The 21,143-nt window shown below is 28.0% G+C and overlaps 2 protein-coding genes across 4 annotated transcripts; both read right to left on the reverse strand.

The window, feature by feature from the left end:
- Positions 1 to 278: 278 nt before the first annotated feature.
- Positions 279 to 1,905, reverse strand: LOC107408214 (transcription factor PRE6). 2 transcript variants are annotated; one of them, XM_048462937.2, is made up of 3 exons: positions 1,798 to 1,905; positions 1,128 to 1,248; positions 279 to 682 (listed from the first exon to the last, which is right to left on the reverse strand). In XM_048462937.2, the coding sequence occupies exons 1-3, from the start codon at positions 1,800 to 1,802 to the stop codon at positions 530 to 532; spliced, it is 279 nt and encodes a 92-aa protein (XP_048318894.1). In that variant the 5' UTR covers positions 1,803 to 1,905; the 3' UTR covers positions 279 to 529. The 2 variants fall into 2 exon arrangements, with proteins under 2 accessions (XP_048318894.1, XP_015871076.1); XM_016015590.4 differs by lacking the exon at positions 1,798 to 1,905 and having other exon boundaries at positions 1,128 to 1,735.
- Positions 1,906 to 17,165: 15,260 nt separating this feature from the next.
- LOC107428986 (peptidyl-prolyl cis-trans isomerase CYP23) lies at positions 17,166 to 20,746 on the reverse strand. 2 transcript variants are annotated; one of them, XM_016039595.4, is made up of 8 exons: positions 20,539 to 20,743; positions 20,301 to 20,414; positions 20,049 to 20,197; positions 19,496 to 19,568; positions 19,318 to 19,407; positions 19,022 to 19,061; positions 17,594 to 17,676; positions 17,166 to 17,516 (listed from the first exon to the last, which is right to left on the reverse strand). In XM_016039595.4, exons 1-8 carry the CDS (start codon positions 20,650 to 20,652, stop codon positions 17,496 to 17,498), a joined length of 684 nt encoding a protein of 227 aa, XP_015895081.3. In that variant the 5' UTR covers positions 20,653 to 20,743; the 3' UTR covers positions 17,166 to 17,495. The 2 variants fall into 2 exon arrangements, with proteins under 2 accessions (XP_015895081.3, XP_048319223.2); XM_048463266.2 differs by lacking the exon at positions 20,301 to 20,414 and having other exon boundaries at positions 20,539 to 20,746.
- Between the last annotated feature and the right edge of the window lie 397 nt (positions 20,747 to 21,143).

Here is a 21,143-nt window from a genome sequence, read left to right on the forward strand (position 1 = left end):
ATCATCTTCGAGGTTGACATTTCTGTGGGTCCAATTTTAAGATATATTTTAAAAAGAGATTAAGATATATTTTTATATATATATGTTATACATATATATATATATATGGTATATAGTGTACTTAGAACTTATGAGTAATTAAATTAATACATAAGTTTGTATAATTCGTTAGAAAAGTGTTGCAATCAGAAGTCAGCAGATAACCTAAAAACTTTACTCCTTTTGGAGGGACAAAAAGATAGATACAAACTTTATATTAAAAAAAAAAAATCCATCAATTCATGAGAAAGCTCTAAAGATACTCTTTTTATTTAAACGAGTTAATTACTACAAAGTCTTTTGGAAAAGGGATTGATAAATATACCATGAATAAGAAGTAGTACTTCCATGGAAAATCAAAACCCTTTTCTCTGGGCCTACAGACCAAACCCTAGCTAGACATAAAAAAAAAAATAAAAAAAAAAAAAAAAAAAAGGAAAATAGAGAGAGAAAGAGATTGGAAGACAATAATCAAAATGCACCATAATTATCACATAAGCAAGCTCCTGATTATTGCTGCTTGAGCACTATCAGCATCTGTATTTGCCAAGAGCTCAGATAATCTATCACTTAGGTCATCAACCTCTCTGTGTAAGTTTCTTATGTAGTTGCAAGTCTCCTGCAAAACCTTAGAAGCTGAAACCTGAATGACCAAAAACATGAATTTATTACTTTATTCATCAATATCACTAATATATATATATATATATAACAAATATATAAATTAGATATATATAATAAAAAAATTAAAAATAAAAATAAAAATAAAAACTGATGGTTTTCAGACAAAGTTATATCTTTTCTCTTGCTATAGCTTAACATGAGGTATATATGTAAAAGAAAGAATGCATGCTATTAATAAGGGAACAATTTGAGTCCCACACACCCTCCTCAAGTTGCATCTATAGCAATAGAATAAATGAGGCTGTGAGTGTGACTTATCTACCAAAGCGAATGAAGACCACAAAAAAATTATGATTCTGTTGTAGAAAAATATAGAGTAAAAAAATAATAATAATAAAAGATAATATAAAAATAATAATTAAATAACGAAGGTTTTCGCTATGTAGCTATTATAGAAGGCTAACCTTGTCAGAACGCCTATTGCGAATCTCAGGAATAAGTTGTTGTAACTTAGAAACTAGATCAGTAATCTGGTCATCAGTAATAGCACTGGAATTGCCTGATTGTTGCCTTGAACGAGACCTTCTGCTAGACATTGTTTGGGACAAATATGGATTTTTTTTTTTTGTCAGAATTAGTTTATTCCAACACTTTGGGATATATATATATATATATATATGTAAATATATATCAGAGAGATTGGTAAGCTTCAATTGAGAAAATAAAAAAAAATATATAAAAAAAAAACCCAAAACCCTTTCGTAGAGACAAATGAGGAGGAGTTTTCTAGTTGTTTTTTTGTCAGAGAACTTAGAGAGGGTATTTATGGGTGGGTGTTTGGGAGATAGAGATAATGAAGGAGAAAGGGATTTAAAAGAAGAAAGAAAATGAAATAGAGCAAAAGAAATTCCAAGTGTGTTTTTTTGGAGGAAAAGTTATGGGGGAGAGAGAGAGAGAAAGAGATAAGAGAAGGATGAAGAAGAAGGCAGAGGGAGAGAAAATGGTTGCTGGGAGTGAGGCGGACAAGTGCATGGGAGATAGAAGTGGGCTAAGACCCTCTTGTATTATAAATAAATAAATAAATAAAATAAAATAAAATAAGAATTTGAGAGAGAAAGGAATAGAGAGTCATACTCCATGCTGTCTTTTCTCAAAGGTGTCTCCAAACTGGGGTTAGACTTCAAGTGGGTTAAGAGAAATGTGCTTGTGTATCACCCTACTGCGCGGGCCTCTCTGTGTCAGTCTTAGCACGCATGCCCATGTTATCTTATTACTTCCTGTCATTTTAATTATTTAATTTCTTTTATTTATTATAAATTTATATAATAATAATTAAACAATAATTAAATAATATACAAATTATGAGTTAATTAATTTTTACAATATATCATGCTGGCTATACTGTATAGAATTGAATTTGTCCATTTCAAATGACAAAATCATCTAAAATTATAAAACTCTTTTTAAATATTTAGTATCATCTCTACTGTAGCTAATATATATTAAAGAATAATACTGAGATATTGTAATCACTGGTTGAACAGAAAGCTGATGTGGTTTTTTTTATAATTAAAACAGGTCTTAAGTCGCATTTTTATAATATTAAAAGTATTAATTTGTTTATCAACTTTATAGATATCTATTGATATGTTATTATTTTAATATAACTGTTAAGATTCATTTGTCATTGTTTAAGTTATATTAGTTTATCTATATAGTTATTTATATATTATCACACTCATTATTATTCGAAAGTTTCTACTTTCCAATGTTTTTTTTATGACAACATAGATGGTAATGACTTCTGGATTCAGTTATTACTTATGGCTAAAAATATATTCAAGATATCTCAACAAAATTTTTAAAAACAACCTATGTGTACAAATATCCTTTGTTGTGATTAGAATTTTCCATTTTATTTCCATGTACTTACTAATTATGTCCAACAATTAATATAATACCACTTCATTTAAAAGACTAAACATCATATAACTAGTTTGGATAATCTCAGTCCACTTTATTAACATGAGTTTATTATTATTATTATTTTTTAGGCGGAAATATTCACTAGGCTGCATTATTATGTAAATATGAGGCTCCTCTGTCCCTTTTTTCTTTCTTTGTTTTTTTTTTTTTTTTTTTTTTTGGGGGGGGGGGGGGTTGTGTGAATAGGTTCCTCTGTCTGTTAGTAGGGAAAAAAGCAGCAAAAAAAATTTAAAATAAAAATTAAACTGTAGAGGATGACATTATTGACCGGTCAGAGACATAATCCCCTATCCTCCCATGCCTTTGTATTTTCAACACGACATGACACGTGTGATCTCGGTAAACTCTGCGTCAAACTCAAACCCGTATTCCTCGCCCACGGTTTGTTTACTAAATTAATTAACTTTTTTTTTTTTTTTACATTTTTTAATTTGTTACTAAATATGAGAATTAATGTAGGATTTTGAAGGCGTTTATAGTAGCTATCTTTTTTTGGCAAACAGAATCTCCCACTGATTTATTAAAAAAATATTATATAACATACATATATATATATATATTTACTCTTTCTATCAGAGACTGTAGAATCTGAGTTCCATATGATAATAATAAAAAATAATAAACAATTATAAATTGAAGTTTGGGCGTTACATATGTGCACGTGATAGGGATTGTGCTCAACTTTTTTTCCGGCGAGATTCCTGGTATAGAAGTTCGGTTGTCGACGTAATCATCTAGCTTTTGGATCTCGGAGATCACTATAATATATATTAAAAGATAATATTTGGAATCTTTGAAGAATAAGGCAGGAAAATTGGAGATGGGATTTTAATTTTTATAATCATTTATTGGGAAAAATGTGGAAGAAAATTTTTTTTAAAAAAAAAAATTGTAATGTAACAAAATTAGTACGATTACAAGATTTACACAAAATGTGATTTTTTTTTTTCTTGAAAAAATAAAATAAAATAATAGATTTGAGCTTGGTCAATCTTTTGTCATTTGTGTTAAAAAACGACATTAAAAGGTATTTCCCTTTTCTTGACTAAAGGGAAGGGGAAATTTTTTTACCAAGCTTTCTCCTACCTAAGATTTAGAAGTTAATTTCAGTGATTTTACCTCACAATTTACGAATGCTGAATATTTGGGCTTTAAAAGATGTAGCCATTTTGATAGAAGCAGTAGTATTATTTTAGCATTAAGGATATGTTTATAGAAGAGATATTCCATAAATTTAGTTTTTATTTTCTATAATTTTTAAACTTAGGATTAGCTATTTGAATAGATAAACATTCCCTTGAAAAAATAACTATTTGAAAAAAAAAATTCAAAATTATCATTGTAATTTTGATAAATTTAAATTTAAATCAGATTTTCTTACACCGTAAAAAGATAAATAAATGTAAAAGTAAACTTTTAATAAATTTCTAAAAATTTTTGGAAAAAAAATTTTAAATGGGTAAACCTAATTCTAGTTCAATATTATTACCATCGTATAAATATGTAATAGAAATTATGTATTAATATTAATTTTTCCTTTGGGGCTTTACAAGCTCATGGAAATTTAGTAGCCCACAATTTCATGGGTGTGGATATAAATGGTATTATTGATTAATCCATTATTTGACAAAACTAATTAAGTTAAAAGGTGGTGGTGAAGTGACGAAGGCAAGTCTTTCTTTTCCCTGATAATATATAGTTTGAATCCATTAAGACATGTTGAAGGTAAAATACTCGTCACTTTCATTATTGGCCTTCAAAGTCTTTCAAAGTTATATATAGTGGGTTATAAGCTTAGTTGTATACATGATCAAACTAGATTCACTATTTCATGTACCTTTCAATCAAATTGGCTATTAAAATATTGTGTTTTTCAAATCTCAACCCTTCAAACAATGCAAGGAAGTTTCAATAATTTAATTTCTATTACAACGGTCCTAATATGATAAATTCTATTAGTTTAAAAATACAAATCTAGATTGAACACATTCTTCGGGAAAAAAAAAACAAGAAAAGAAAAAGAAAAAAAAGGAAAATATGTATTGAACCAAGAATTTAATTTTTAAAACATCGGAATTCTTTCTTACATGGACTTGATAGAATTCTATCTCAGCCATAAAAGCTTTGACTTTTAAAATATCAAATTCACTAATAATATATAATAATTTTCAAGGTCATGACAAGATTTAAAAAATATTCATTGAATCCAAAAGTAACGAGGTTCACTTTGCATCTCTAAGCTCCTGAAACAAACCATGGAACTAATAAAGTAGATCAAGATAGGAGCTGGCTCATTGTGTATGTATATAGGAATGAATAAATATCATTGTCGTTATAGAATGCCATCAGGAACTCTTCTATTAGCTTTTAAATTGTTTCAAAAGCTAATATTTAAATAATCATTTAGGGTTTATATGAATCCATATATAATTCATTGCTTTTTTTAGGATTTTTGTGTTTGTTTGGACTTCATATAAATAGACACATAACTGATCTTTTATAAACTATTTCCCAACTTAACCTAGAAGATATGGATATCAAAATATGTTATGAATGTTGTTCCTTCACAATCATTTCATTCTTTATAAATCCCTTATCAAATCAAAAAAAAAAAAATTATAAAGAGAAACTCTAAAAAATAACCATTTACGGCTGTCAAATTACAAAAATCATGTAGATCTTATAGTCCCTTAAGAGCAACTAGAGTTAACTTGATTTAAGCAGTTCGTATTTTGGAATACATAACCACAGTAGATCATATCATGCCACATCATTAATGGTGACAAAGGCATTTTCCCAAAATATACCATATGTGCCTATTAAGTTAGGAGCTTCTAAATACATGTAGTGATGTCATATGAGTAACCACCTCTCAAAAGGTGATGGATATCATGTAATACCTCCATTCTAAAGCATTCAATTATAAAGTATTCTTCCAGCCTAATGTCGGTAAGCTAACTCTTAATTTAGAGCTATCCTCCCTCATGGATCAGTTATCAATTTAAAAATTACCTAGCCGAGCATAGGAAGTTCTTAGGTAGGTCAATTTATCCACGGCATATATATATACACACCCGATAATTTAAATCAAATCTTTAATATTAGTATTAAAGTCAAGATTTTTTTTTTCAATCAGTGGATTATATTAAGAATTGAGATTTAAAATTATGTTTATTAATTACCAATTTGTAATAAGATTCATCTTTCCTAAATTGGTTTTAGTGTGTGAATAAATCCAAACTTAATTATTTTGAATTTTAAATCTTAACCCTTTATGTAATCTAATGACTAATAAATGAAGATCTTATTTTAAAACTACCAAATCTTCCTAATATGATCATGACTATAAATATTCATTTGCACAATCTCAAAAGTAGCAAGCATCTTGTCAAACTTCTTACCCAGAAATGTCTTTAAGCTAAGTTTGTACAGATTAGTTCAGCTAATGTACCCCTTACACTCAAATCTATAAGATTGTTAATTTGAAACGTGCCTTTTCCCTTTTAGAATAGAAATTATTGTAATGATTGAAGAAAAAAATGTTGAGTACCTGCCAAAGCAACTTATCAATGGAGAAACTACTAATAAAGAAAAAGCAATCCACAAGGTACCACCAAAATAGCTCATAGTAAAAACCATATCTTTATGTTGTTTTTGTTCATCTTTGATCCGAGGGGGCCACGTTTATGTCCTGAGCTGTATATATCTCAGCAAAATTTTTCATAATTAGGTCATTGAATTCACCAAATTTAATATAAGTGATATCGGATTCAAGTATGAATATTATTCATCACCTACAAAGAAATTACGTGTATATATATGTATATATATATATATATATATATAGAAAAACTCATATTTGGTCAATAAGATCTAAAATATTCATGGTCATATTTGACAACAAGAATAGCATGCATGGCTAATGGAAATCCTTAATTGCGCCAAAACTATTCTTGTATTGTCCTTTTTCAATATAGATTCTCTAATAGCCAGCTTAAAGTGTGAAATTTCACCATACAAGAACAAGATGATGATCACCTTAGCACAGTAATTAAACTTCTAATGCTTAACAACTAGGATTAGAAATCAAATCCACGAGAAACATATTTGAAACCATTTTCAAATCAATTGAAATATTAGTCAAGAGATATAAAATTTTGTGGTACTGTAACCAGTTGGTATCTTTTGAAAGAAATATCAGTGACATTATGGTTACTACTACTAACCATAATATATAGCCACAAAATTCCAACTACAAAACCAAAATTCAAATCCATGAGGAACATACTGAGAACCATTTTAAATAAATTAGTAACCAAAATATTTAGCCAGACAATTCACGCAACAAAACCAAAATTTAAAGTCATTGTTTTCTCACATACAGTAATTCTAAATTAGAATCCTAATAACTTAGTAATTAAAAAAATAAAAATAAAAATAAGGAAAAAAGGCTTATTTTTCTTTATTTTGTAAAAAAAAAAAATGGTATTAATTTGAGACTAGAAAGCTTTCGCAATGGAGATGAGCTGGGATTTAGTTAAGTCAAACAATAACTCATCATTTGATCTTAATATATTTCAACCTTAGACACCCGTAGACATAAAGAAAACTTTTCCTAGCTAATCTTGGTCATTTCCATTGTTAATGCTTTAACCTTTTTAACTCAATATATATCTTTCTTGTACACATTATAACACTATAAAAAAGCATGTTGAAATTAATATTTCTCCATTTTTACAGATATTCTTTGACCAAAAAAAGTTTAAAAAGATCTATTAAATAAATTGTGGAAAGTTTGCAAATATTTGATATTTGCCTTTTTTATATTGTTGACTTTCTACATTATAGTGCCTAAATCCCGGGCTTAATTTCATGCCTAAATCATGGACTTACATATTTTGAGATTGATAACAAGGCAATTAGAGACTAATTTTCAATTTTGACTATAAATTTTTTTCTTAGGATATATAAATTATAGCTCTTTTTTTCTTTTTTTCTTTTTTTTTTTTTTTTTGGAGAGATAGATCATAATAGATCATAGCTCTTTATAGTATAACCTTTATGTCTCGTAGATTTGTGACTATATAAATATATTCACTTCACTAGCTTTTGATTTTATTTTTTCTAGTTTTCTAGTTTTATAATTTCTTTATTTTTCATTGTTCTAAATTGAATTTATCGAGAATATTAAAAAAAGTTAATTTTACCGAGGTTTAAAGAGCCGATCAAGAAAAAAAAAAAAAAAAAGATTTTTGCATCTTATTATAAACTCTGGTTGTTCATATTTTTGCATCTTTTATGTACAAATTTTGAATCTTTGTGTCAAGCATATATTATAACTCTAAATTTCTATTCCTCTTATATTTAGAATAAATATAGTGACCAAATTTTTTTAACAAAGTTTTGATATCCATAATTTAGTATCTTTTAAATGGTTTATCTTCTCATAAATATAAAATAAAATTAATTTAACACTATTAACAAACTGCCACATAATTGGTTATCAAAATTTTAATGAAAAAATTTGATACCTGTAATATTGCTCTATATATTAATCAGTTGAGCATTACCGCTCTATATTATTATGTTCTTTTTTTCCATAGTCATTTTCTTTATTGACACAATCAATTATAGTAAATCCAACATCTCGATTGATATGGAACGAAGCATATGCATTGTATGTAGTGGCAAAACCACTAAATTTTTATGGCAAACTCCAGAGTTCAAAGCCTCCATCTTGATTATTAAAAAATAATTAAAAAGCACATATATTAAACATTATCCCCTTAACAAAACTATATATTTATTCTTTAAAAAGAAAAACGAAAACAAAACGAAACAAACACAACCGTACATTGAATAAAATGGCTGTTTAAAACACAAAAAGAAAAATTGGTTCTTATAGATTTTGTCATATTGTTTATAATTAATTCTATTTGAAGTTTAAAATGATCATTTCAATAGCCAAAAAGTCTTTAATTTTCAGTTTCAAACTATTTAAAAGTTATGAATCCAAAAGAAAAAAAAAGATTGAAGAGTTGAAACTCCAAATTCATTAAATTTCCATCCCTACAGAAAAATAAAATAAAATAAAAAGACTTCTGGCATGAACTTATTTTTTATTATTAAAAAAAAAAAAAAAACTATGAACACTTTAGCCATATATGACGTAAATTTCTTACTAATTGAAAATCACATTTGCCTATGATAATTACCTACAGCAATTAGTTTTGGCCATAAAAGTTTTGCTCCCATGGCTACGAAAACATGGTACAACTCTCTTTGCAACTCATAAGTTTTTTGTACGGAATTTGACACTATATTTGGCTGTACTATAATATCGTTTTGACATATTGTTTTCCTTTAATTAATATAATATTAGCACTTTCTACGGTGACAAAAAAAATGTCACGTATATATGCTTAAGACACGTGATTAAGAGTCGACTAAAAGAGTTATTTTGATGGGTTAAAAGAGTTCTTTTTTTTTTCTTTTCTTTTTAATATTGGAGATGAGAAAATTCATTCTTAGATTATCATTTGAGGTATCCCCACAAGACGTTGTGTCAAAAGAGTTGATTAATAAGATTAATTTGTCAAAGTAATTAAACGTTGAATTTACATTTATTCTTAATTTTATCATTTTTTTTTGCTTTTATCATATTTTCTTCATAAGAGGATATAAACTGATATATTTTTTCTTATTATTATTCAAATGCAATATTGTATTGTGGATGAGATTAACTGAACCACATAAAACTTTTTTTTTCCCCCTCTTTTTCATCTATATCTAGTAGGAAAATTAATAAATAAATAATAAAAATTATAAAAAAATTATAAATTAAAAAATAAAAATATAAAAAATAAGAATAAAAACCTTCACTTCATCGACATATTGATCTCATTTTTATCTGACGTTAAATGTTTGAGGACATACCTAACCGTAACATCATAAGCATACATAGGTCATAGAAATTGTTCGTTTTTCTTTTTTTCTTTTTAATATATTTCCTCTCTTTTTTTTTTCTATTTTTCTTTTTCTTTTTTTTTTCTTTTTTTGTTGTATAAAGGTTGGTTTGATAGTTTACTTATGTTGGTACGTCCGGTTTAATTTGGATCTATGAAATTAAGACATCGGAAACATATCACTGACATTAATACATACACATGTTTATTATTCTCCATGCATTTGCTTTAACTTTTTAGGCTCTCATTGTTTCATAGAAAAGTTTGAGAGACTGTTTCTCGAAATTATTTTTCTAAAAATTAATTTCAAAAGTTTTTCTTTCTTTCTCATTTTTTTTTTCCTTCTATTTGGTAGTAATTGGAAGTTACGTATCCACATGAATATTAGAAATATAAGTGGGATTTATCCCATATTGAAGAAGTAATAGATCTCCAGCTCTATATATTGAAACTTCCTATCTACTTTACAATGATACCTGGTAGTCTTAACATTTACCACATCTATTTACACTAAGTTTCATCATAAAGGAGGCCAACCTATTAATTAGCAAGGCATTGGTTGTGTTATTATTCTTACTTTATTAAAGTACTAACCTTTAAACTAGTTTTATTTATTTTTGTCATTTATTATTATTATAATTATTATTAGTATTAGTTTCTTCTTTTTCCTTCAGTCTAGAGAAACCAGTTTTTTTTTTTTTTTTTTAAGAAAGAATAAATTCATTAACAAGAAAGAGGGATGAAACACTAAAATGAAAAGAAAGTTATGTGCATTTAAAGAAAAGGTAAAATTGTTGTTGGAATAATAAATTAAACTAGTTCCTCATAGAATGAATAACACCTTTTCCTTTTTCTTTTTTCTTTTTTCTTTTTTCTTTTCCCTAAAACACATTCCACCCAACTTTGTCCAATATTGGAGAGCGGACTCCACAGACATCCACATCTTTTCCTCTTCCAAACAAATTACTCAAAGACTAAAATTTTTCACTTTTCCAAGCAATTTCCCCTCCACGTTTGGCACGAGCAAACGAGTTAGACCTTATGTAAACTTACTAATTTGTAGTTTTTTATATCCAAAAAAATAAATAAAAAAAACATTCTAAATTGTTAGATTGGGCTTTGCATTATCCAAATCTAACATAAGACAAATACTTGAACCCGAGCCCAATTTGAGAGCGACCCAGATGTTCATGCCAAATCCCAACCAGTTTCATTATATTACGAAAAACAAATATTCCGACCAACCAGATTATCAAAGTTCCATCTAATAAGAACTTGGTTTTTCCATAGCTCCATTAGAGTTTAGACAGCCAAATTCAATGCAATTATATAACCTAAACATATAGCCCCAGTCTGTATCTAAAACTTTTAGAAGTTTGACTCATGTACCCAAAAAAAAAAAAAAACAATAATAATAAAAAAGGCAATCACATGAAAAATGCAAGGAACATACAATTTGTGTGGTGGAAAGAGGCAATAATAATTGAAGAAAATGGGGATTGGCAATTTTGCCCAATTGACGTGCTTCTCACAGCCGACAAAACCGCCGCCACAATAACGTTGTCCTTTCCTTAGGTATTGCATTCTCTCATAAATATTTGTGTTGGGGAAACAGAGAATGGTTCTATGAATTTGAAATACAAGCTATAAACGTCTGGTGTTGTACCAATAAAGTTTGCTTCAGAAAATTGTCTGTTCTGTTTTTTCAACTCTAGGATAAATTATATGTAGGTAGAAAAGTTAAAAAGTTTTAAATAATAATAATAATAAAGTAAACGAACTGGTTAAATTTGTAAAAGATTATAATTGGAAGGGTAAAAAACTGGGTAAAAGAATCTATATATGGGAAAATGGAGGCAGTATCTCATGAATGCCGGCATATATTTTGGATTTTCTTTTTTCTTTTTTTTTCTTTTTTTTTAAATCTTGAGGTTATGCTTTTAAAAAGTAACAAAATGCAGTTTACAGTTTACATTACCATGATTTTGTTTTGTAGTATGAGGGACACTAATTTTTATATTGGATAAATACATTGTACCCTTTGGGCCTTGAGCTATATTTTGTACTCTGTTCCCAAAGTACCACGCTTCTCCTATTGCTTATGAGCTGTTATTTGTCTATTCACATACTGTGATCATATAACTTTTTTCTATAAATTTGACAAAAGTAATCGTACAAGGGCTCAAAAGGTAAAGTAAAATTGAATAAAAATAATTTATAAACAAAATTACATAAATTCTGTATAATTAGTTTCGTCAAAATTACTGTTGAAATACATGATTAAATTTAACTAACAGATCAAAAGAAACATATGAGAACTTTTATAATTTTGGAGACAAAATACAAAGTGCAGTACAATTTGAAAGAGCTAAATGTAGCTATCCATTCTAATATTACAAATAGGGATTAATGAATTTTAGTACCATCAATTTTGGGGTTTTACAATTTTAAATATTAATTTATAATTTATTGCAAATTGAATCATGTTTTGTTTAACTTCGGAGTACTAGTAGCCAATCCATTTAAGCATCAAAGTGCTATTTTTTAAAAAATACAAGCATTAAAGTATAAAATTTAAAAAACTATAAGATATTAAGATGCATTGGGTTAAATGCATCTAAATGCTTTATAATTTTATAATTTTACACTTTAATATCTTTTAGTTTGAAATTTAATACATTTTATTATTAATCACATGACCTATATGTGAAATGGAGTCAAAAATTAAATATGGTTCAATTTCCAATAAATTGTAAATCAAAAGCTTAAAACACAAATTTTCAAAATTGAAAGTTTAAACGACAAGAATGTGAAAATTAAAAATATCAAGGTGCTATAATACTTAAAAAAACATATATTTTTAAGAAACATGATAGAGGTTATCCAACTGATATAATATATATATATATATATATTGAACTTTAAAGCATTGTTATAGATTTAACTATTGGAAAATGATACCCTCTAAAACTTAAATTTCACTTTTTCGGTGCCATTCATTTTGAGGTAACATGGTCAAGAAATAACGGATGAATATTGGATCGATAAGGACCACCATGAATAGAGAAACGTTTGTTTGTTTCCATATGTTTTCTCCAGTCAATTGTTAGAATACAGCCAACAAGGGCAACAATTCCATGTAGCAAAAGCGCAAAACAACATTATGTGGTTAAAATTTGACCCAACTCAAAAAAAAATAAAAAAAAATTGTTGGTGTAACTGTGTTGGCTATTTAGCCATGTGAGCCTGTCCCTCTTCTCTTAGTTAAAGACAAGTCTTTCAAGTGAAAGCATCCTAAGATTGCAGCACCCTCAAAAGTCAGCCTAACACTGCACATTGATAATATGGGGCTCACCATTTTGATTTTGATTTGAAAAAAACAAAAAAAAATAAAACCCAAAATTCCTAAAAAATAAAACCATCATGTGCTCCTTGTTCCATAACATTTGGTAATAAGCGAGACAAAAGAAAATGTTAGGTATGTAAAATTTTCCTGAGAAAACGCAAGAAAATCCTAGCATGGCACCACATGTTATGTCTTTTGAAACTGAAATTGCAGAAGCACATGTTAGAGATTGCATTGAATTTGACACAAAGAGTCAGTGCACCTTCTTCTTCTTCCCCTCCCCACCCACTTAAAAAAAAAAAAAAAAAATGAAAATGATTGCTTTACCCTACTAATGCATGTGAATATGATTCCCATGTTGACGTAATTCCCTTAGGAAGAGGTAAGTTTTAATAAGTTCGCTGTCGACTGACTTTTACTACTGCTTTGATTTTCAGCTGCATGCTTCTCAGCTTTCACCTTCATAGATTAAATACTCATATTAGGATTAATTGCATTTTATTACCGTTCACATATAAAACTTTGCAATTAAGGCATTTAACTTTCAAAATACAGCAATTTATGATCTTAAATATTTTAACTTTGTATCAACAGGTCCATTCTCAACTTTGGGAAAACAAATTGGTAACAATTCTATATTCTTCTCATTAATCAACATCCCAATCTTTTTCTTTATAAACTCTACTATAAGTTTATAGACAAAAGTGATATCAATTTGTTTAGTCAAAACTGAAGATTAGACTAATTTATATAACAAACTTAAAAATTGAGAACTTAAATCACTTTTTTGAAAGTTGAAAACTTAAATCACAAAATCTTACAAATCAAAAGTACTAAAAGACAATTTACCCTTATATTTTTGTGCCTTTAGTTTGGCTCTATAGGTAAGAGAAACGGGTGAAAACATATCTTTTTTAGTCCTTGCAATGCCCACCCCATTTTTTTAACTGTCTCAAAATATTACAAATATAGTAATGTTATAGGCACCAAATTTTTACCAAGCAATGTGGCAGAAGGACTCAAGATGACATGTAATTGTTTTATTAGTTGAAAGATTAATATAAATTTGATATGGATTAATGCAATCAGTCTATTATTATTCGTTCAACCAAATAATATTATATTAGAAACATGTTAGTTTAACCCTTTTAAATTTAGTTTTAAAAGATATGCTCAGTCTAATGAAATAAACCCAAGCAAATTCAATTGTTATAATTAGGCGAATTTTATTATTTGTTACCATTAGTAATTATCACCAGTATAAATTTCATATTAACTTAGCAAATATAGATTGGATGTATCTAATATTTTATTAATTTTTTAAATATAAAAATCTAATATGGGAAAATGATGCTTAATAGTGGTTTATTACATTGTTAGTATGTACGATCCATTGGTGATAAAACATTAATATTTACAAATATTATTTATCTAATTGATTTAGGGGTAACTGCTAATTAGTAACATAGTGTTTTAAGATTATGCAAATCAACTTTTGAAGTTTGGCATTGCTTGAATTAAATTCTAAAGTTTCAAATTTATTGCAAATCAATCCAATTGACTAAAGATGTTAATATTTCTTTAGATGACATCAATACGTTGAAGTTATGCTGATATTATAATTTATTTTTAGCAAAAAAATAAAAACATGTTTTTTTCAAAAAAAAAAAAATAAATTTCTTATTTTTTCATTGTATATTTATTTTTTTATTTAAAAAATTATATCCAATTCTATTATATTTAAATTAAAATTCCAAAGAAATTAAAAAATGTTGAACCAAAATTAGAACAAAAAAAAATAAAAGTAAAATTGGAATTTTTGATCTAATAAAAATTTTTTTATCGGACCAAAAATTAAATAAGATAATTTTACTAGACCACAAATTAATAGTATTTTTTTATGCCTAAACCATCAAAAAATTAGACCAAAATTTTTAAAATTAGACAAAAAAAAACTAAAATTGGAATTTTAGTTCTAGTAAAAGTATTTTTATTAGATCAAAAATTAAATAAAACAATTCCAAACTGAAAATTCATAATAATTTTTTTTACAACCAAACCATAAAAAAATAAAAATTAGACAAAAATAAAAATAAAAACAAAAATAAATGTTATTTTTTATGCGTCTCTTATTTTGGTATAATATAAAAAATTAAAATAAATATATTATCATTGATATTATTTTTTTTTATTTGGTCTTATAACTATTTTTATTATTTTTAGATACCTATCTTTTTAAACAAAAGTGGTTCATTTTATTTTTAATTTTTCTATAATTGTTCATTCTTTATAGAGTTTAATAATTTACATGTGAGTGTAGGTAAATCTACTGTCTTTTTTTTTCAGACCAAAATAAAAATCATAAAAAATTAAAATTTAGTTTTATTTTTTATCTTTTTTTTATTTTTTTTTATTTCGACTTACTTTTTAGTGGTGTGGACATAAAAAATTATTATTAAATTTTGGTCCACTAAAATAATTTTATTTAATTTTGATTTAATAAAAATATTTTTATGAGACCAAAATTCCAATTTTATTTTAAATTTTTTTTGTCTAATTTTAGTTTCAAAAATATTTAATTTCTTTGGAGTTTTAGTTTAAACAAAATAGAATTTGATACAATTTTTTAAATAAAAAACCATAAATATGAAATAGAATAGTAAGAAATTTATTTTTTTAAATTAATTTTTTTGCTGAAAAACGAATTATGACATCAACATAACGACATCTGACAATAAAATTAACACCGTTTGTGAATTAGATTTATTTGCAACAAATTTGAAATTTCAAAATTTAATTTAAGCAATTCCAAACTTTAGAATTCAATTCGCATACCTCTGAAATTTTAAGGTACCAATCAACAATTAACCCATTAATTTAATATTTATCAAATCAATCTAATAAAAAATTTATTATGAATAAGTGTACCCTTTTTTTTTCATTTCTTTTCTTCTTTTTTTCTTTTTTCTTTTAAATAATAAATCTACCTTTAAAAAGATATGGGAAACTCGTTATACAAATCAACAAAATAATAACATGTTGTACTCATAGCATTGTTGCTATTATAAATATACCAATAATAAGTTCCAATTAGTTCAGATTTTTAACGTTTGAATATTTTTCAAGATCAATACCAAGAATGACTCATTTTATTGGTGAGAAGTGTGGAAACGGTTATAGAATTGGAATGGTAGTTTAAATTCACTCATTTTAATAACAATGATACTAGGAACACCATACTCTTACCAACTTTTACACTCTCATACGATATTATTTTATCAATGATACCATAGTCGAAGCTAATATGGTAAGTGATGTGACCAAAAAAAGAAAAATTAACTTTCTTGTAAGTCTTTCTTATTAATCTAAGGATTCATTAACCCTTATTTAGTTTATATTACTTTTTCAAGCATTAATATATTGACAAACCATTGCTACAGCAATCGGTAACTAAAAGTAATGCTATTACATTACTCTTAACTCGCTTAGGGTTTCGCTCATTTATTATTAAGGTGACATTAAAGGTTAATTGCAATTTAATATCATCTAATTTGAAAAAATTCCACTTACAGCATTCAAGTTTAGATGGTTGATTTAAGAATTCAAATTTCAATTTGTTTGTTACATTTTATCCCAATTGGATACTTTGACCAATGGTAGCTAGCAGCTCCATCCAATGTGACTCCCAACTGCCAACTAATACTAAATACAATTTGATCTAATTTGTTGCAATTTAGTCCATCTAATTTTAATTTGTTGCAATTTACACCATTTGATTTAAAATGTTTACATTTAGCATCCTCAAAACCGTATACAGAAGTTAACAATATATATATATATATACATATATATATGATTGGACAAAAAAGCAACAAATACAAACTTTATTTTTTTGAAAAATGAAAAAAATAAAAACTCAACGGCTTAAATTACAACTTTTTAAACTTAAGGACCTAAAATGCAACTCCAAACTGCAATTATCCCTTTAATTAATTTGCCAACCATTTTCGTACTCCCACATCAATTAATATCTAAAATGTCGGTAATAGATTTGGCACCACCCTTCGGATTAGACAACAAAATAAAAATGGATTTTAAGGGTCCTATGGACGGTTTTGAGTTTCAACTTATCGCTATCAGCTATCTTTCAGCAACCAACAACGGCCATATGCAGTTTCCAGTAAGAACCAGCATGGAGTAAGGGGTTAGGTCTCAATCAGCGGTTAGTCCATTATCCAAGCTTCATTTAGAACATGCTTTGGTCTAGATATTCATACACAGTAAACGAATAATTCAAAATAGCATTTATGAGGGATAAGCCATTTTAGCTCTTCATGTACTTTGTTGCCATGCTTACCACTGCAATCAAAAATATTCCTTGTTTCTGTTCTGGGTAAAAAATTGTCCATTCTTTGCCGGCCACAACCGGTTTTTGTTGAGTTTTGTCCGATAACTATGAACAACATAAACAGACAAGTAAGTTGAGAGCAGCCACAAACATTTTTTCAAGCTGATCTGGTTCATTCTTGCTTTTATCAGGGGAAGCATTTCATCCTCTGTAAACCGACACAGGATTAGTACATCTTGACATTGAAACAATTCAAGCAAAAGTTAAATTGATACTCTTCGCTACCTGTCTTTCAATTTCAACGAAAGATGCAGCAAGCCTCCGTTTCAAACTTGACCTATCGTGTTCACAACTTTCCATCTCGGTATCTAAAAGCAAAACCGAAACCAGAATTATGGCAAGAAAATTAGATTTGCTAGAACTGATGTAGAAGTCCCAACTAGTTTTCGCTTTGATTTGGCATATATAAATCGACAAGAAACTCGCAATTAAAGAACAGAGATGAATACACGGTTTGAACTCTTGTCTAAATGTCATAACTTTCACAAGTGAAAACAATGAGAAATTCAAATAATAGAAGGTAAGAAGTGATGGCTCTGTTTCTAAAACAATAGCCCCAGTACACCCAATTGCCAAAATCCTTATTAGTGCATAGTCGGTAATACTTTCTTTTACCATCAAAAGCTGTTTTAAGAGAGAAAATGCATTTGATAATGTGTTTGACAAAAAAGAAGCAATTTTTTTATTGGAAAAATAAATAAATAAATAATAAAACAGTTTGAGAGTGTTTAGAAAAAACCCGAGATAGGTGCTTTTTCAAAACAAAAAGTGCTTTATGTTTTAATAATAAGATTAAATGCTTCAAAAATTTTCCCAATTTAGTTTAAAAAGTACTTTTTATGATTTTTAACAAAGCACCCAACTGCTTCTTCATGAGGTGCTATTTGACTACTGCTAAATATAAAAAACTCAAAGAAATATAAGTCCATTATAAAAAATAAATAAATAAAAAAGCATTACCAAACAAACCCTTAGTGTGAACTCTCTACTAACCCGAAGGTATATAGCCCCATAAGAAGAAGCCGGGTACAAGAAATCCAAATGGCATATTGCCAAAGAATTGTGTAGGGTCAATCTAAGAAAAGCATCAATATAAAAACATCTTCTCCATGAAACACACCTAGGAAACTAGGATAGTTAAATGATAGCATCATGGCCATATAGTCTAAATTTGGGATTCACAAATATAGCTTTTATGTAGATATCACTTACACCGCTCTATGCAAGATGTGCAATGACTAATATATCCAGTATCCATAAAGAAACTCAAGAAACTTTGTATGGTGCCAGGGTTATAACATGAGTTGCAGAAGATTATAAAGCAACCAAAGAGAAACTTCAAACTCTAGGGTTTATACAATTGCAGAACCTTTGAATTTAACCAAGTTCTCCACACCCCCGAAAATATATATATATATATATATATATTTCTCTCTTCCTAAAGCTTCATTAAAATTCCATGGAACATGGCAAAAGAAAATGCTCTCTTTCCGTAAAATATAAATGTTCTTATGGCAAAGAGTGTAGCTCATGTATACACATTAGATGATAAGAGATCTTTAAAGGAAAAAAGAAAAGAAAACCCCCAAAATTTATTTATTTATTTATTTATTTTTTTTTTTTAAAAGGATCTGAAAGTGTGATGTAGCTCACCGTAATAGTATGATGACAGAATTGTGATGCGGTCCTTGGGCTGGGAAATGAAGAGGAATAACCATTCGAAAGTAAGAGTATGGTTAGCATATAATAATATATTGCATTATGTTTAACATAGTTGTTGAGTTCCAAAACAACGACAACTGAAAGCATAAGTGGCAGTACAAAAGAAATAATCAGCTGCTCTGTATACATAATATAAAACAACAACATTAAGTTGCAAAATTTTACAGGATTCAACTAACTCTATCGAAGGAAAAAAAGAAAAAAAAAAAAAAATGATAGGAACATACCATCACAAAGATCCCCTCACGACGAGTAGGAAGTTGCTCAAGTTTTTTCAATGTGTCATCACCTTTAGTAACTTTTCCAAATATTGCATACTGGAGAAAAACGACATTTAGTTGTTATCAATTACATCAAATGTTTAAGCAATTATATAATATCTAGTCAATGTTATAATCTGCATACCTCACCATCAAGATGAGGGGCATCTCCAAGAAGCATTGAAAACGAGGACGATCCACTGTCCGGATCAGAATATCTACTCAAAAGCAAATACATAAGAGCTATTAATCAAACCATGAGTTAAGAGGATTCACTACATGACGAAGTCAGAGCATCAGATGCCCAGAGAATATCCTAAACAAAACTGTGATTCTCTTGCATTATACCAAAAATGAGAACAGGATGCAACTTCCCATTTTGTTCATACACAGCAACATAATGCTTTGGCATATTTCCAAATTCAACTTGTATTTGGAATTTGCACACAGAATTTAAAGCACACCAACTCAAATACCTATCCATCAACTCACTGAATGAATTATTGCAAGTATGATATGGGCGCATATTTAAAAGCTAAAAACTTGTCCACAGAATTGCTCTCAAACCTCGAAGTTTAATTAAAGAACCAAGTAAATGAGTTTGGAGAAAGACACTTCAATTACGTGCCCATAAAAAGAATACCTCTAACAAGCTTAACTTTGTTAAATTCGAGTTTGGAGAAAGACACTTTAATTACCTGCCCATAGAAAGAATACCTCTAACATGCTTAACTTTGCTAAATTCACCAACCACAGTCTTCTCTGCTTCTATTCTTTGTTCTTCATTCATAGGAGCAGATCTTCCACCAACCACATCTGCCACTTGAGCTACAAACCCCTTATCAATCTGCCCAAAATTCAATATGTTATCTTTGCATCTACAAAACCCAGATTCGAAAAACTAAATGTTTTACCAAAATCTTAAATTTTTTTTTTTTTTTTTTTTTTACCCGAAAAAAATGATTAGTGTTGTAGCAGCCGAGACGAACAAGCTTGAAAATGTGGTCAACGGTTTTGGGTGCAACAGTGGGATAGAACCCAAACTCGATATCCCCATATTCGGTCTAAAAGCGTAAAATGCAGACATTCAAAATTTCATCAATGGCAGACCCAAATGGCATTTTAATCATTAAAAATTTCCAAACCCCAAAAAAAAAAAAAAAAAAAATTGAAAATGAAAATGAAAACCTGAAAAACAACACGAGCAGATCCAAGTTGGGGTTCACCAGACGACGCGCCAACAGCAACAAATGCGAAACAAAGACAAAGGAAGACGTTCAACACTGAATTGCAACTCCACATTTTCTTTCCCCCGAAATTTTGGCCCCCTTGACGACCTCAATTGGGCGTCAAACCACCGATATTCAAGGTTATTTTCGCTTCATTTTTTATTTTTATTTTTGCCATTTTATTCTATTTTTTGTGAGTTGGGGCTTGGGATTGGCCCATGTATAGTAATGGGCTTGTCTGTAGCCTCTTTTTTTTTCTTTTTTTCTTTTTTTATGCAGCAAAATATAAAATTTATTTATTTGTTTAAGAGGAAAAAGAAAAAAATAAAAATATGATCACAATTAAAATTTTAGAAGTAGCATTAAAAATTTATCTTTGTTGCTGCCCCAGTATTCTTTCAAATAAATATTTATAGATGGCGTCCAAAAATAAATAAATATATGATGGATTGAAAAAAAAATGTTTTGTTCTATTTATTTCACATTTCAAAGTTTTAAAATTTGGTATCATTTTTATTTTCGGATTTTATTTCTATTTTTTTTTTGTGAAGATATATTCAGACT

This window comes from Ziziphus jujuba, chromosome 12 (assembly GCF_031755915.1).
Source record: "Ziziphus jujuba cultivar Dongzao chromosome 12, ASM3175591v1".
In the NCBI taxonomy this organism is placed as follows: Eukaryota; Viridiplantae; Streptophyta; class Magnoliopsida; order Rosales; family Rhamnaceae; genus Ziziphus; species Ziziphus jujuba.